The sequence below is a fragment of the Plectropomus leopardus genome, chromosome 7, assembly GCF_008729295.1.
Source record: "Plectropomus leopardus isolate mb chromosome 7, YSFRI_Pleo_2.0, whole genome shotgun sequence".
Taxonomy (NCBI): domain Eukaryota; kingdom Metazoa; phylum Chordata; class Actinopteri; order Perciformes; family Serranidae; genus Plectropomus; species Plectropomus leopardus.
Genome location: NC_056469.1, coordinates 6,461,968 through 6,476,400, shown reverse-complemented (window position 1 = coordinate 6,476,400; position 14,433 = coordinate 6,461,968). Strand labels below are relative to the sequence as shown.

At 39.9% G+C, this 14,433-nt stretch overlaps 1 protein-coding gene across 2 annotated transcripts in view; it reads right to left on the bottom strand.

Annotated features, from left to right (window-relative positions):
* Positions 1 to 14,433, bottom strand: part of spire1b (spire-type actin nucleation factor 1b) — a 46,557-nt gene that overhangs the window by 18,935 nt on the left and 13,189 nt on the right. For both annotated transcript variants that reach the window (XM_042489118.1, XM_042489119.1), the window contains exons 3-4: positions 8,725 to 8,961; positions 5,830 to 5,955 (exon numbers count right to left, since the gene is read on the bottom strand). In XM_042489118.1, coding sequence (XP_042345052.1) covers positions 5,830 to 5,955; positions 8,725 to 8,961 — 363 coding nt within the window. The remainder of the gene's footprint in view (positions 1 to 5,829; positions 5,956 to 8,724; positions 8,962 to 14,433) is intronic.

Below are 14,433 nucleotides of genomic sequence, written 5' to 3'. Positions count from 1 at the left end.
AACGCTCGCTCTCCCACGTGCTCACACATCACAAAGACATTTTAATTTAACACAAACAGCTAGTAGGAGCTTTTAATTCCTGTGTCTTCACAAAAATGGTGTTGACCTAAAAATAACTTTTCAAAGTCTAAACAAATAAAAGATTATCATTATAACTAGGTTATATGATTGATATAGTTTTTTGCTGAACTTTAACCTTTAAGCTGAGCTTTAATTGTTTAAAGAAAAAGGTAGTGGTACTTGCAGTGCTATGCTACTGTAATGGCGTTGCACAACCACTGGATAGATAACCATGACAGTCCACTCTAGCATGAATGTTAACCAAAGGATAAAATGCAATAACTCCAGTACAGTCACTACTATACTTTATGCCCAGTGCACATTTCATGATGTCAGCAAATGCTAACATGCCTACATGCTTAGTAGAGAAAGTGACTAGTACCTGCTAAACTTTAGCATGTTAGCATGTTAACTAGAAACACTGCCTCACCAACCACTTCCATTAAAATTTAGCTTTTAATTATTTCGGGATTGTTGTTTGTTTTTTCTAATTTTGTGCAGGAAACACTAAAGCCGCAGAGAGCTGCTGGTATGTTCTTGAAAAATACTATCAGCTATCACATAAAGAAAAATATGGCATATATTCACTTTTTATGTAAGGTAAAAGTTAAAAGAAACAAGACATGAAACTGAGACAGTCCCTTGTTACCATGCAGTCAACAGAAAGCGCAGCTCCTCCATCCTGACACCTGTTTGAACCTGCACAACGTGAGGCCATTAGTGTTGTAAAACACTGACAGCCCGACTGACAGCCTGTCTGTGGGACACAAGGAGCAACATGCATTCCTCTGCTGGTGCTCGCAGAGTTCAGCAGAGGACAATATGAATGTGTGAAGGTGCGTGAAGGTGTGTGTGTGTGTGTGTGTGTGTGTGTGTGTGTGTGTGTGTGTGTGTGTTAGATAAAGAGTTTGACAGAGCAAGCAAGAGATGGAAACAAAATGTGACAAAAAGTATGTGAGCATTTTTATGCAGTAGGCAGACAGACAATATTTTCCCGCTGGCGAATGTTTTGTGGTTATATTGCTCTTGTCAGTGCAGAGGAGCGATTGATAACACAATCACGGGGTCTGCCCAGTCTGCCCAGCTGACTGCAGAGTTAAGACCTCAACCCACCAGGGAAATCACAATTCACCATTATCCTGCCGGGGGAACAGCTGCCTCCACCGGACTGTAGCCTCACTGTAGCAGTTACATAACATCACTCATAACATAATGCATCATAACTCTGCATGCCTACAGTGCATACAGTGCTTGAGTGTTGTAAGGTAGTGCTGAAGTGCTTAATGGCTCATAACAGCCCATCAAACCATAACACTGCTAATGGAGCCAGTGAGGAGCACCAAGAGAGATCAGCCTACTTGCTTTTAATTAACACCATTATCTCATTGGTATGAGTGGCGTGTCATGAAATCACATCAAAGCCACGTATTTCCATTTCAAAAGGTTTGATGAAGCAGTGCTCTGATCTTGATGGGGATAGCATTTTAATTCAAACAGCAGAGCAATCCCGGTGTGGACAAAACCAACAGTCCACATGAATAATTAGTGCAATTACCAACTGCATCTACAGCCTCCTTTTTTGTAGTCGGTAATTCTGCTCTGGTTGTTATTCGTTTTTAGCTCTCAACAGCTGACAAGAGGCACTTATCCATGAGCAAATAGGAGCCGGAGTTGTTTCTGTGAATCGCTGCTAATTCAGCTGCTTTCTGTGAATCTGTAACAGCAGGAGGCGTCTTTGTGGACAGACAAAGCAACTCTTTGGCAGTCAGTGCTGGTGGCTGTGGTGGTGGTGGACAGATAAACATGCATTCACTGTGGGTCTGCACAGCGCCGCCATACAGACTGGGAGGCGGGGGCGGGAGGGCTGCTCAGAGCCCCACTGGCTATTTTACATACACACACACTCACACATACACAGTCACTCACTCTCTCTCTCACTCACTCTCTCTCTCTCACACACACACACACACACACACACACACACACACACACACACACAAAGAACCAAAACCATATAGCTTGACATGGACATTTACATCAAGCCCCAACGAACAGCGCCAAACTTTAAAGTCAATTTTACGAAAGGGTCAAACATGGAATTGCAACTTGTGTTTTTTTTTGGGGGTTTTTTTTTTTGTGATGTAATGGCGCCCACAAATACTGTTTTCCATAGACCCACATTGTGAAAGAGTTGTCTTATATCAGTGGATACACCCACCCCCCAACCCCCGTAAAATGACTCGTTTCACTATCAAAATTTGATCCATTTGGTCTGATAATACTTTGAAAGTCTAGAAAAACAGCATGCTAATGTATTTATAGGGACAATTATAACATACTGGTGTTTAGCAGGTATAATAAATCCTATCTTCAGCATCTCAGTTTAACGTTTAAGTATGCAAGCGTTCATTAATTATCACTAAACACAAAGTACAAGAGGGGGTTGATGGACATGTCAATAGCTTTGCAGGTTTTTGGTCACTAACTTCTAGGCTAAGTTGTTGGACAATTTTTTATCTCATGATGCAGATAGAAGAAAATTCAGAGAATCAGCAAAGATTTTAAAATTAACCCTTTGGAGACCAACAACAGCAGCTCACCAATGGCAATCCAACCAACAGTTGTTGAGGATTTTCACTCAAAACCACAAATGTCAATGTAATTATAGTGTACCCGATCACCATATCACCAAAAATATTACTTGTTTACTGTCTAGTCTAAAAAGGCTGCAATCCCCAATTTCCTCTTTTTGGGGCTTCTTTCTCAGCCTTCCACACACTGCAAGTCCTCTCTTCTAACAGAGCGTTATGTAACCAACCAAATCCCCTCTATTCATTCAGATGCATTACGCACACTAAAAGGGCAGCAGCGGTAGTGCAGAGCAGGAAGGAACCCTGAGGTGAAACACACACACACACACACACACACACACACACACACACACACACACACACACACACACACACACTCCTCGTGGGGAAATGTTCCAACCCACAGCTGAGCGCCAAAATGCTCCTGAGGAGAAACAAAGCCCAAAATGACTCCTTCACTTGATCTTAATAAATGAGTAGAAGAACCAAAAAAGAGAGACCCTGTACAACAACAGGACATGGCTTTGTGTTTGGGGGAGCAGCCTCGATGTGAACCTTGGGAAACATGAATTTCAGCCAATAATGTATTTGTGATGATAGAATTATATTGTGAACACCTTTTAATTCTCTCCAGGCCACTTTTCAAGTCTTTTCATCAAGTAGAAAGCAGTGATTATGATGCATTCAAACTGCGCAACGTAGCTAATCGCTGAGGAAAATAACTGGAAGTCACCTGCCAGCCCCCTTCATGACACATGACCCATAACAGAAAGCATAACAATAATACACTGAAGGAGCATTAATCCTTTATGGTATTTGGACAAATTAGAAACAGACTCTTCATAGAAGTCTCACACATGATTATTTAAGCCATGTCTCTCTGAATATTTGCTGAGAAGCTGAACTTGGTGCTCTTAGCAGAGTGAGAGTCAGCATGTCTCCAGATACTGTCATCCATGTCGGACACGCACAACAAACATGTCACTCTTTCTTCAGAGTGGCCCACTTCAACCTGTCAGCCCACAGGGTGTGAGAGCACGGCCTGTCATCCACACACTGCACATTTTCATCAGACTGTTTGGACATTACAACACTAGTGACCTTAACATGGCCATTTTGTATCAGAGGTGCTGATAGCTGGTATTTTGTGCTTACACTCACAATTTTCAAGTTTAACCCCTTTTGTGAGAAGAAATTGCAAAAATGTTCAAATATTTGGTCTTTTTACTTCAATTTTGATTTTGTCCTGGTTAGATATCCTCTGGCACAGCATATATGCAATCATGTGGGTGGCTGTGGCTGAGGAGGTAGAGCGGGTCCTGCACTAATCGGAAGGTTGGCAGTTTGACACTAGGCTTCTCGAGTCCGCATGTCAAAGTATTCTTGGGCAAGAAACTGACCCCCAAATTGTTCCCGATGGCTGTTCCATTGGTGTGTGATTGTGTTTGAATGTTAAAGAGCTGAGTAGCAGGTGGCATCTTTTGTGGTAGCCTTGGCCACCAGTGTATGCATGTGTGTATGCATGTGTGTCTGAGTGGGTATGCTTTACAGGTGCAAGTCCCTAAAATTTGATCAATTTTGTGAGCACCTGTGCAAAAGTGATTGGAGTGATGAAGGGGGCTGAACTTTATTTTTCACTTTGTAAAAGAGCAGCCCCCAGTGTCACTAATGTTTGAGAATATTTGCAATATCCCTCCTCACAGCACTTCAGAATATATGTAGTGTTAAACTGGTAATTATTTACTTGTATACCCTAGTTTATATATTAATATCTTCATGGAATTTCTAATGCACTTACACTTAAATACAGCCCAGAAACACAGACAGGCCTGTTTTTTTCAGCTATGGCAAATTTGGTTTTCTACGTAACTATTCATGTAAGTATTTTGAACTACAATATAAATTTAGGTCAAGAAAAATATAATAAAGTCACCTTCAGCCACAAGAAAAATTTAACACATTCAACACCTGATTTACACTAAAAGAGAAATCTTAGTTACTTGTTTCACAAAAGAATTGTAATTAGCTGCAATGGATGGATAAAGATGTCAAAGTGAAGCCTTAGACTCTTACTTATGCCTTTAATAGCTTAATTAAAAGGGATTGTTTGGATTTTTTTAATTACAAAGGATCCAGGCTTTATTTGAAGAACTTTATGTATGTATTATGGGTGATTATAGAAATTTTAAGATGTTTCAAATGGAAGTTTGTAAACTAGTGAATGTGTTATTTTTCTTTGTGTCACTTTTCAATGAACAAATTTGATATAATGGAGTTTCTACTTGATGTAAACAATCTAAAACACGTGACAGCTTTTGTGCACTTGTCCCTGCATGTCTAAGCGATGACTAACCTGCATAACAATGAGTATAAGCTGCTTGTGAAAGCTGTGAATCAGAGTTATCTGGTGTTACGTCATAGCTCGAGGAAACTAGTCAGTGCACTGATGTGTCCATTCATTACTTTCTCCACAGTCATTACCACGGATGCCTCTCTGTATCAGCTGACCACTTCTGCTCTGTCACCCAGGAGACATGGCTGTCTGAGCACTGTCTTCATGTCTCTGTGTGTCTCTTATGTCCATGCCTATTACATGCCTACATCCAGCCCTTCCTCTTTAAAATGATGGCTTATTACTGAAACAGACAAGATGTCCCACTCCTTTATGCTCTGCTGGTTTCCTCATTTGAACCTTTAATGCACAGAGGCAGGGAGAAAAACTGACACTGTGCAACTATACTGTTTTTTTTCCAAAATGTATGTTAAGTAGCACACCATATGTCACATATGTCTTGATGCATGTTATCCATCCATATCTTACTATAGGCACCAACAGTTCCATAATGTTGCCACTGATAGCCACAGAGAGTGAGAGTTATGTTGATTATTGCAGTGCAAGAGGCATGTAAGTTCACGGCGCTAAGTCTTTGAAAGAGATGCCTTCCTTTATATAAAGGTCACTGACCCCCCTGTAACCTTTCATCAGAGCGGAGTGACGTGCAATAAATTTAGGCTGTGTGACTGTGTTAGGCTACCGTATAACTACTATTATAAAGCAATGGCTTGTGCATTCAGCATACCCAAAAGATAATAAAAATAAACTGCAACTAATGTAATTAATGTAAAAATAGCTGTATGAGCCCACAGGTGGAATGATGACAAGATTATGATGACCCACCTCTTTGGCACTCCTGATCTTGTCCAGGAAAGTACTCAGCTCCCTGGTTTCTGTGTACAGAGCCCGACAAACTGCCTGGTAGTGACTGGGAGCGTCTGATAGACTGGGGAGATGAGCAGTGCACAGCTGCAAGAGACAGGAGACAGTGAAGAGCAGAGAGAGAGATTTTCAGTACAAAGTTCACACAGCATTATAAACATGTCACAAAAATTATTAAAGGAAAATTCACAAAGAGCATAAACTCAAAATCTGTCAATATCAGGTTTTTTTTTTGTTGCTAAATTATGTATGTTTTATGGCATGTATTATGGTAAACTTTCTGTATCGTATCGCATCACATTACTTAACACTGTTTCGCATCTACTGCATGCAAAGTACCCTCGGGCAGAAATGTTCGGGGTCCTCTGTCTTGACACTCTGTGACCTGAGTTCTAAAAGTATGGTGACAATTTGCGTGCTGGCTCGTTAAAAGGCAATGGTTCAGGCAACTCAGCAACAATATGCTTGGAGAAGGAACAATACTACACTACTACTAAACAATATCTTCCATCATCGCTCAATCTGACAATTGTTTTTGTAGTAAATCAATTAATTACTTAGTCTTGAAGTCTAGTCTAGTCTTTTTTTCTTAAAAATGACTGAAAATTGTTATTGACTATCAAAATCCTTACTGATTCATTTTCTACAAATCACCTTATTGATTAATTGATAGTTGTTACGGCTCTACACTTGGCTAAATGGCATTTTTCTGTACCATAGCAACCTCAATTTAGAAACAAATCCACATGATCAGATTCTTTAGTTTTACTCTCAGTTTTCAGTCTATGCCAGAAATAAAAATAGTCCTTTTCAGGTAACTGGTACCTCTACTCTGGGCTACTTTTGCATTTTGCCAAGTCTGCTTTGTACGTGCAGAATATCAGACAGGTGATGTCACTCTGTCAAGTCTTACTAAAGGATCTCAGAGCCAAAATAAATACACACAAAGTAAACCCCTGACATTTGTAAACAACTGTTATAGACTGCTGAGCACAACTGACAAGTCAACTATGCTTGAGGTCATCCATGCTGCTGCTCAGCACACACACACACACGCACGCACGCGCACGCACACACACACACACACACACACACACACAAGAGAATACATCCTTGTCTCTTTCAGAGGAACAGAAGGTACCCTCTGGTCAATCCCTGGAATGCTCTTGGAATCAATTTGTCCAGACTGTGTCTCAGTAAGAGAAAATTTCACAAATAAATACCAGACAACCGTCTCTCTGAAAGCTTTATTCTGCCCACATCCGATCACAAGTGTGTGAATAACACACAAAAAAGACTGTATCCATGGTAAATGAATATGCTATTGTTGTTATTTTCATGTGGCACGAAGTTAAAAACAGTTAATAGTGTATTCTACGTCAGCCAGGGTTCGTACAGTAGGACAAAAGGTGAACTAAGGGAGCACACAGAGACAACAACGCTGAGAAAACAATCGAAACTGACAGCTCGCTCGCCATTGGGCCAGCCAGACTGCCACACTGCTCAGATACCGTGGAGAGCAGCACTGATGTGTGCGTGTGTGTGTGTGTGTGTGTGTGTGTGTGTGTGTGTGTGTGTGTGGTTATTATGTAAACAGTATGAGGCCATGTGAGCCCTGACACAGTGACTCTGTGCTCCGTTGGACAGCAGAGATACATGACTCCCGGCGAGGGTGAGGCTTGCAGCCAGACTGCTCTGCGGTTGTAATCTCTGTTTTCAGAACCATGTTGAAAATTTTCTCACAAACATCTTTTCATGAACAGCTACCCCCGCTGATATTATCTGTTCCTGGAAGCCATCAGTGGATTATGTTCAGTCAAGAACTGAATTTCAACTTTTAGTTACTTAGAATTCAGATACTTCTCCTCCACAACTTTATAGGGAGAATTATGATACTTACTTTTATACATTTATTCATTTATTGGTTACCTTTTACATTTTTTTGTCAAAAAAATGTGATGATTACAATATATGAGGCATTGTTTTATAATAACAGTATGTAATGTAATTACCTTCCCCTATACCAATTGAAAACAATTAAATACTTACAAGTTAACTTGTCATTAATAATAATCCAACAATACAAAAGGTATAATAATATTCAACGTAATGTGTATTTCTGCCTTTAATATGTTAAGCACAGTTTGCTTATAATAACTTACTGTACTTTCATTTAAGCCATATCTCATTCAAATTGTTGGATTGGTTCTTCAATTTACCAATTGATTGGTCAAGTAAACTTTCTCCATTACAGGAATCCATTAATACAGACTCCTCACAGCTGTTGTAGCAGAGTCCTCTGTTAAATGATCATTTAAACATTTCTTTATGTTTTGCTTTTCTTTAGTACTTAATCAACAATTAAGCTAATTGAAAACTTCAACACATTAACATTTAAGTCAAGTGTCAAATTCTGCATTAAGAAGTTTTGGTTGGCCATACGAGGGCAGAGCATCACACAAAGTTACAAATAACACATTTGAGTTTGACATACAGTATTATGATCTTATGAAGTTGATATGGCTAATGTGTTAGCAAAAATATTGCGTATTTCTACATCCAGCAGACATGAAGCAACTACAGTGCTCTTCTGAATTCATTTTTCTAGCAACCCAACAAATTTGAGTTAGAGTGGCTAGTTTAGTGCTAGCAAACAATGAGCTGAAAGACACTAAAATATCCTGGAGAGCTGCAGAGTTGGGTGATAATTATCTGTGGTTCATCACTATGGGCAACATCTTTCACATTACACATTGTTCATATAAATATATTTATAGCTTAAGCATTAATAGCCATCAACAGCTGAACAAACATAGAAAAGACAGCTACAGTCACTTTCTAAGCTACCTGACGTACCTTGAGGATATCTCTGTAGCCATGGACGCTGGAGATGTTGTCAGGGTCGTCTTCTGCCTCATCCTCTTCCTCCGTGGCCTCATAGCCTTCGTCGGGGCATGCATCCCTCTCGGCCTCGGCCATGTTGGTCATGAGGTCAATGAGCTGCTCCAGAGGAGGGCTGAGCTCCCTCTCCTCATTCTCCTTCAGCCCGTAATCCAGAGCCTTGTAGATCATGATGCCCAGAGACTCAATCACCTGAGAGAGCACAGGAGACAACCAAAAAGCTGAGCAAGTTGATCATCTACATGCTTGCATGTACTTTTATCTACAAGCATTGTTGCTTCCAACAAGGTTAATAGCTTAAAATGCACAAAGGTTGCACACATACGAAGTGAAATCCAGCCAAACATCAGTCTGATGATAAAAAAGGATGTACAAATATAAAGCAAACAATACGTTTATTTGTGAAGAAAGCATCTTTTGTTTTGTTTCATACATTGTTCTGTTGTTCATCTGCCACGTATTAAAAACAAAAATGGATTAATGTCTTTATTATGCAATATGATCCTCTTTTGTGGATCATATTGGAGCTGAACAGCTGCAATATCGTGACCTCATGACTCAGCCTTTGACAAGAGAGCTTCCTTCGTCATTCGCATGCAAGCACACAGCAGCCTTTGACAGGCTGACGCTAGGAGCATTAGTGATAGTAGATCTTGTGATTAAGTGACGCATAAAGGAAAATACTATCATCCCATCGCACATGTCCTCATGACAACACATCAGTCTTTTGAAGGATGAAGGAATTCTGAATTTTCGGCGGCATCAGTCAAGATATGTAGGAGGTCATCTGCCATGTGTTTCTGACATTTATGAAAGACTTTGAGGAGGTCAGGAGTTGAATGATACTCCACCCAACATTTTTTGCAGTAAATACTTTCATTTTAGGTCTGAAAGATGGCTATCAAAAGTGGGTATGTTTGTTCAGTGCTTGAATTCATTTCAGTGACACATTTTAATGACTGCAAAAGGATTTTTAAAAAACGGCTTATTTGTTTTTTTGTTTTTAGCTTAAAAGATTAGCATTTTTACACAGAGGTTCAACTTGTCACAAAGGACAACATTTGTTGAGTAAGCATTATAACAAGACCAGCACTGTTACAACATTCTGCACATACAATGGCTTATGATGGTTTGTTTCGACCATGAAAACTTTAAGCTGATCACAGCAGTTGTTTTCTGTACACAAGTGGCCTTAAACCTGCATTAACTGGTGTTTTGGCCACTTTGGGATAATATTCACACTCCTTGAGCTCTGTTTTGGTCTCCGCCAACTCTTGTGGGAAGTATCTCCCTCTTCAGCTGCTAAATGTGTCACCTCGTAGGGGGCACCACATAGTTGGGCGAGTGATGCCTTGGCCATAGTAGAAAGATGTGATGGCATCATTCTATATAATAATTAGCCATGTGCTTCTGCTTGAGTGAGTGTGTACACTGTAAAATCTGATAAGATGATTTTACTTTAAAAACTCAAGAAAACCAATTGCCATGAAAAAAATGTAAGTAAATATAAATACAAATCTTAATTTATGTTAGCTTTATATCTTTTTAAGTCTACTTAAGATTTAGTTTTATATACTTAATATTGTGAAATTGTTGCAACTTAAAAATGAGAAGTTTTAAATGATTCTTTCTAAGTTTTAGCAACTTCAGCAAACAAGTATACTGTGCAATATATCTGTATTCTGCCGGCTGCATACTAGTCAATCGTATTTGTATTTTCTTAACTCGCACATCATCCAACTTCATCATTCACAAAATCCTCTTTATCATGATTAAGTTAAGTCAGACTTACTTGGTATACTGAAGTTGGTAACACTTAAAAAGAACAGGGTAAGTTTATGAGTCATTTTTAAGTTGCAACAACTTTTTAACTTGCAACAACAATAAAATAAGGTCTTCAGTTTCCCATTTCAAGGAAATCAGTTCCCAATATTATTAAAAGTTAGAACAAACTGCCAGATTTCACAGTGTAGTGTATTTTCCGAAAAACAGCAGTGCATGTTTGTTTTGGGGATACTGGACTGTCAAAGGGGCTTTCCGACCAATGGGACATTTCCAGACCATTGAGGCTTCATAATTATTAGCTGTCGGAACCATGACATGGCACCACTGTGTGCTAGCCACTTACTTTACTAGTAGCTTAGCTAGTCGCGAACTTATCTGTTGCCATTTGGTGATGCATATTCAAAGTGGGTTAATCTTTCTGTTGTGTTGGAAACAGTGATTAGAGCTGTCTGAGTGAATCACAATTTTAGTCTCTATAACCAAAACAATGAGCTGAAAATGTCTACAGAGCGGAGGGGACCTGCAGAGTTAATTCTCTGAGGGCTCAAAACAACAACTTTTTTTTATAGTTACAATATTTCATTTGTTAATATAAAAATGCTTATGAGCACTCCTTTAAGTGGTAATCTTGCTGTAAGCTCACCTTTTATGAGACATGTTTTCACAGCCATATTGCTGTACCTCACCAAAGGAATAATCATCTCAGCACAATGATAACTACATCAATGCAGCCTGAGCCAGGCTTTAACTGCTTTATTGAGCCATGCTATGTTTTTTTTCATCCACAATGAAGGAGTAAGCTGAGCAACAGCATTTCATTTTATCAAGTCTATGTGACAATAACCCACAGGACAGAAAACAAGCAAACATGGAATTTATTGGATGGAAAATGGGAGTTAGGTGGTGTCTCACATTAGCTTTTTGCAAGAGGTCTTCTTCTGCATGTAAACTCACTCAGACACACCAATCCTCATTTTACAGTAATGAAACCTATCCTTTTAAATATAATATCATTTTGGAGAAAAAAGGCTTCCTGGAAGGTGGAATCAATGCATTTGTTTTCTTTTTTTAGTGCCTCAAAAAGTAGGGAGATGCTGTGCTCAGTCAAAGCACTCAATCTGCCCTGAAATTGGAGTGTCATGGTGGATAAAGGCTGCAATGCCAAAGCCAAGACAAAAGACAAGAGTGGGAAATCACACAGGGGATTATTCTGCAGCCCTGAGCACCGAGAAAAGACTGAGAGGCAGCAAGACAGCATATAAAACATTGAGAGAATAGAAACTATGAGAAAGGGGGAATAAGAAGATGCAGGATGGAGTGAGAAAGACACAGATCAGAGACAGAAATGTATTAAGAGACGGGAAAAAGAAGAAGTAAATGAGATGACGAGTCACTGAATAGGTCAAAGAGGTCAAGAAGGGTGGAGAAGGGTGAGACATCAAGTGAAACAGAATCACAATGAGTGTCTGTGTGCAGGAAGATCAAGAGCAGATCAATGGACGTTCATGGAGGGAGGTGGACTCATGAGAGATCTATCCTCCTCTCCTCCATCAGTGCATAAGGGCTGGGTTTCCTCAGGGGGGGACCGGCTGAATGCCACCTCTTTGTCTAAGCTCCACCCAGATCACACTCAATGATATATGACACCATGCAAGCACACACACACACACACACACACACACACACACACACACACACACACACAAAAAAAAAAGGCTGCACATGCAAACATACTCCTCTAGGGACCTGCTGTGACCCCAGGCTATGACTGAGAAATCCTCCTCAGCAGACAGTTAGAGCATGTAGAAACTGTGACAGCTACAGACTGATCTGCCCTGCTCAGCAGTTAATGGTTTTATGTGCTAAGTATGTGGATTTTCAGGCTCCTGTTTCTTATCTGCAGCTTATCTAAAAACTATGACTTCAAGAATTCCCCCAAAGGCTGCATCAGTATCTGATCCACAAAAAGGGAGATATGGATGAGATAAATTAAAGGCTGCAGCAGACAGGTTTGGCAATTCTGTCTTTCAATTTTTTCACTGACTGATGATAAATGTGTTTTTTTTTTATCTGGCAGTGGAGGCAGCCACAAATTAAAATTGTGACTTCACAAAGATTAAAGGCATCAGCCATGGTGTGCCACAGTTTGAAATAAACATTATTATGTTTTTCATTCACTGTGCCTTAAGTGTTTATTTAGCCCAGCATCAGGACCATTGTGCTACTCAGATGAATAAAAAATAATTCAGAGCTGTGAACGCCAACATCCATTTAATATGAGTCAAAGGTGGGGGGTAGTTTGGATTTGTTTGAACTGGGGTTGTAAAGGGTACTTATCCATAGTCAGTGTATTACATACAGTAAATGTCAGTCAGCATTCCCCCAGTTTGGAGAAGCAGACAGGAGAGGTGACGTGGAAGCTAAGCAATGTACTGCAGTGGATGGAGGCCAGAAGCAAAATGTATTTATATTTATATTTTCTATATAAAAAAGTCCCAAAAATCAACATCAGTTTAGGTGTTTTCTACATTAAGAGTATTTTTTACTGCCTAATCTTTCCATCAGACAGTGTGGTTCAGACAGAAAAGCGGTTAACGGCTTCAGTTCTTCAACTGCCCTTGTCAAAGAGACCAAACTCCACTGAGAAAAACAATATTTTTACCTTGCAGAACATGTGAGCTGCTGGTCTATCACTGCCTTGATCAGTTAGTTAATTTGTGTTATTTTGTGACTTTGGGAATTCAAAATTAACACTTTCAGGTGCCAAAGTTACACAATAACACAAAAAGAGTAACTGATCGAGGCAGTGATAGACCAGCAGTTCCTGTGTTCAGCAATGTCAATTCACTGTATTTTAAATGGGTTCTGGCTGTATTGATAAAACTGCTTCACTTCACTGTTGGAAATCGCTATCTGACGGTGAGGTAAAGCAGTAAAAACATTCTCAATATAGCAAACTGATACTGATTTTTTATGAGGGATTTTTTAAAGGCTAAAATACATTTTGCTGCTACCCCTGTCTACAGCAGTATGTTGTTTAGCTTCTGTGTCAGACTTCAGCCTGCCTCTTCAAACTGTGGGCAGGCCAACTGACATCTACTAGCCCCACTTATAGAGATCCAAAGTATCCCATGAAGTTTGGGCCCATTATACCAGTTTGGCACTTTGTATGCCAGGTACTTCAAACTGACAGGAAATGGCATTTAGATACTCTGTCCATGACTTTCTTGTAGGTGGTTGTCTGATTGCTTTTAATGTGTGCAAAAAATAAGAATTCTCCCTGTGACTGTGAGGCGTCTGGACATGAGGGTAGGCTAAAGCAAACAAGTCTCCAGTCCACTAAGAAATCTCCATGACTGGTTCCCAGGCTTCCAGGAGACCGAGCAGAATGATGGGATGGAAGGGAGAAAGGGAGGGGTGGAAGAAAAAAGAAAAAGGGAAACAAAAAGTGGGGAGAGGACAGAGATGTCAGCTAAAGGAGATTTGCCAGTGCTGCAAAGTGCAGCAGTGGCCATCATCACAGGCAAGAACAACATCAAACAGCTTGGCTTAAATTTCAGCATTCCTGTCACGTAGGCCAAAGAGCCAACATAAAAACCATTGTGACGCACAGAGGAGAATGTTTTTTACAATGTTTCCTGAGGCCACGTAATCACCGTTGTCCTGCAATCACCCCAGAACCTCACCTGAACTTTACATTAGTCTCAATAGCTAATAGCTACCTATCTGCCACTGGCTATCCAACACAAAGTAGATCTTAAAGTATAGTAGAGTAAATCTAGAAACACTTTGGATAAAAAAAAGGATCAATATTCTCTTGTGTAAAATTAACATTCAAAGAAAAAGAGCTGAGCCTGACAAGTTGAGTCTAAGGTGTTG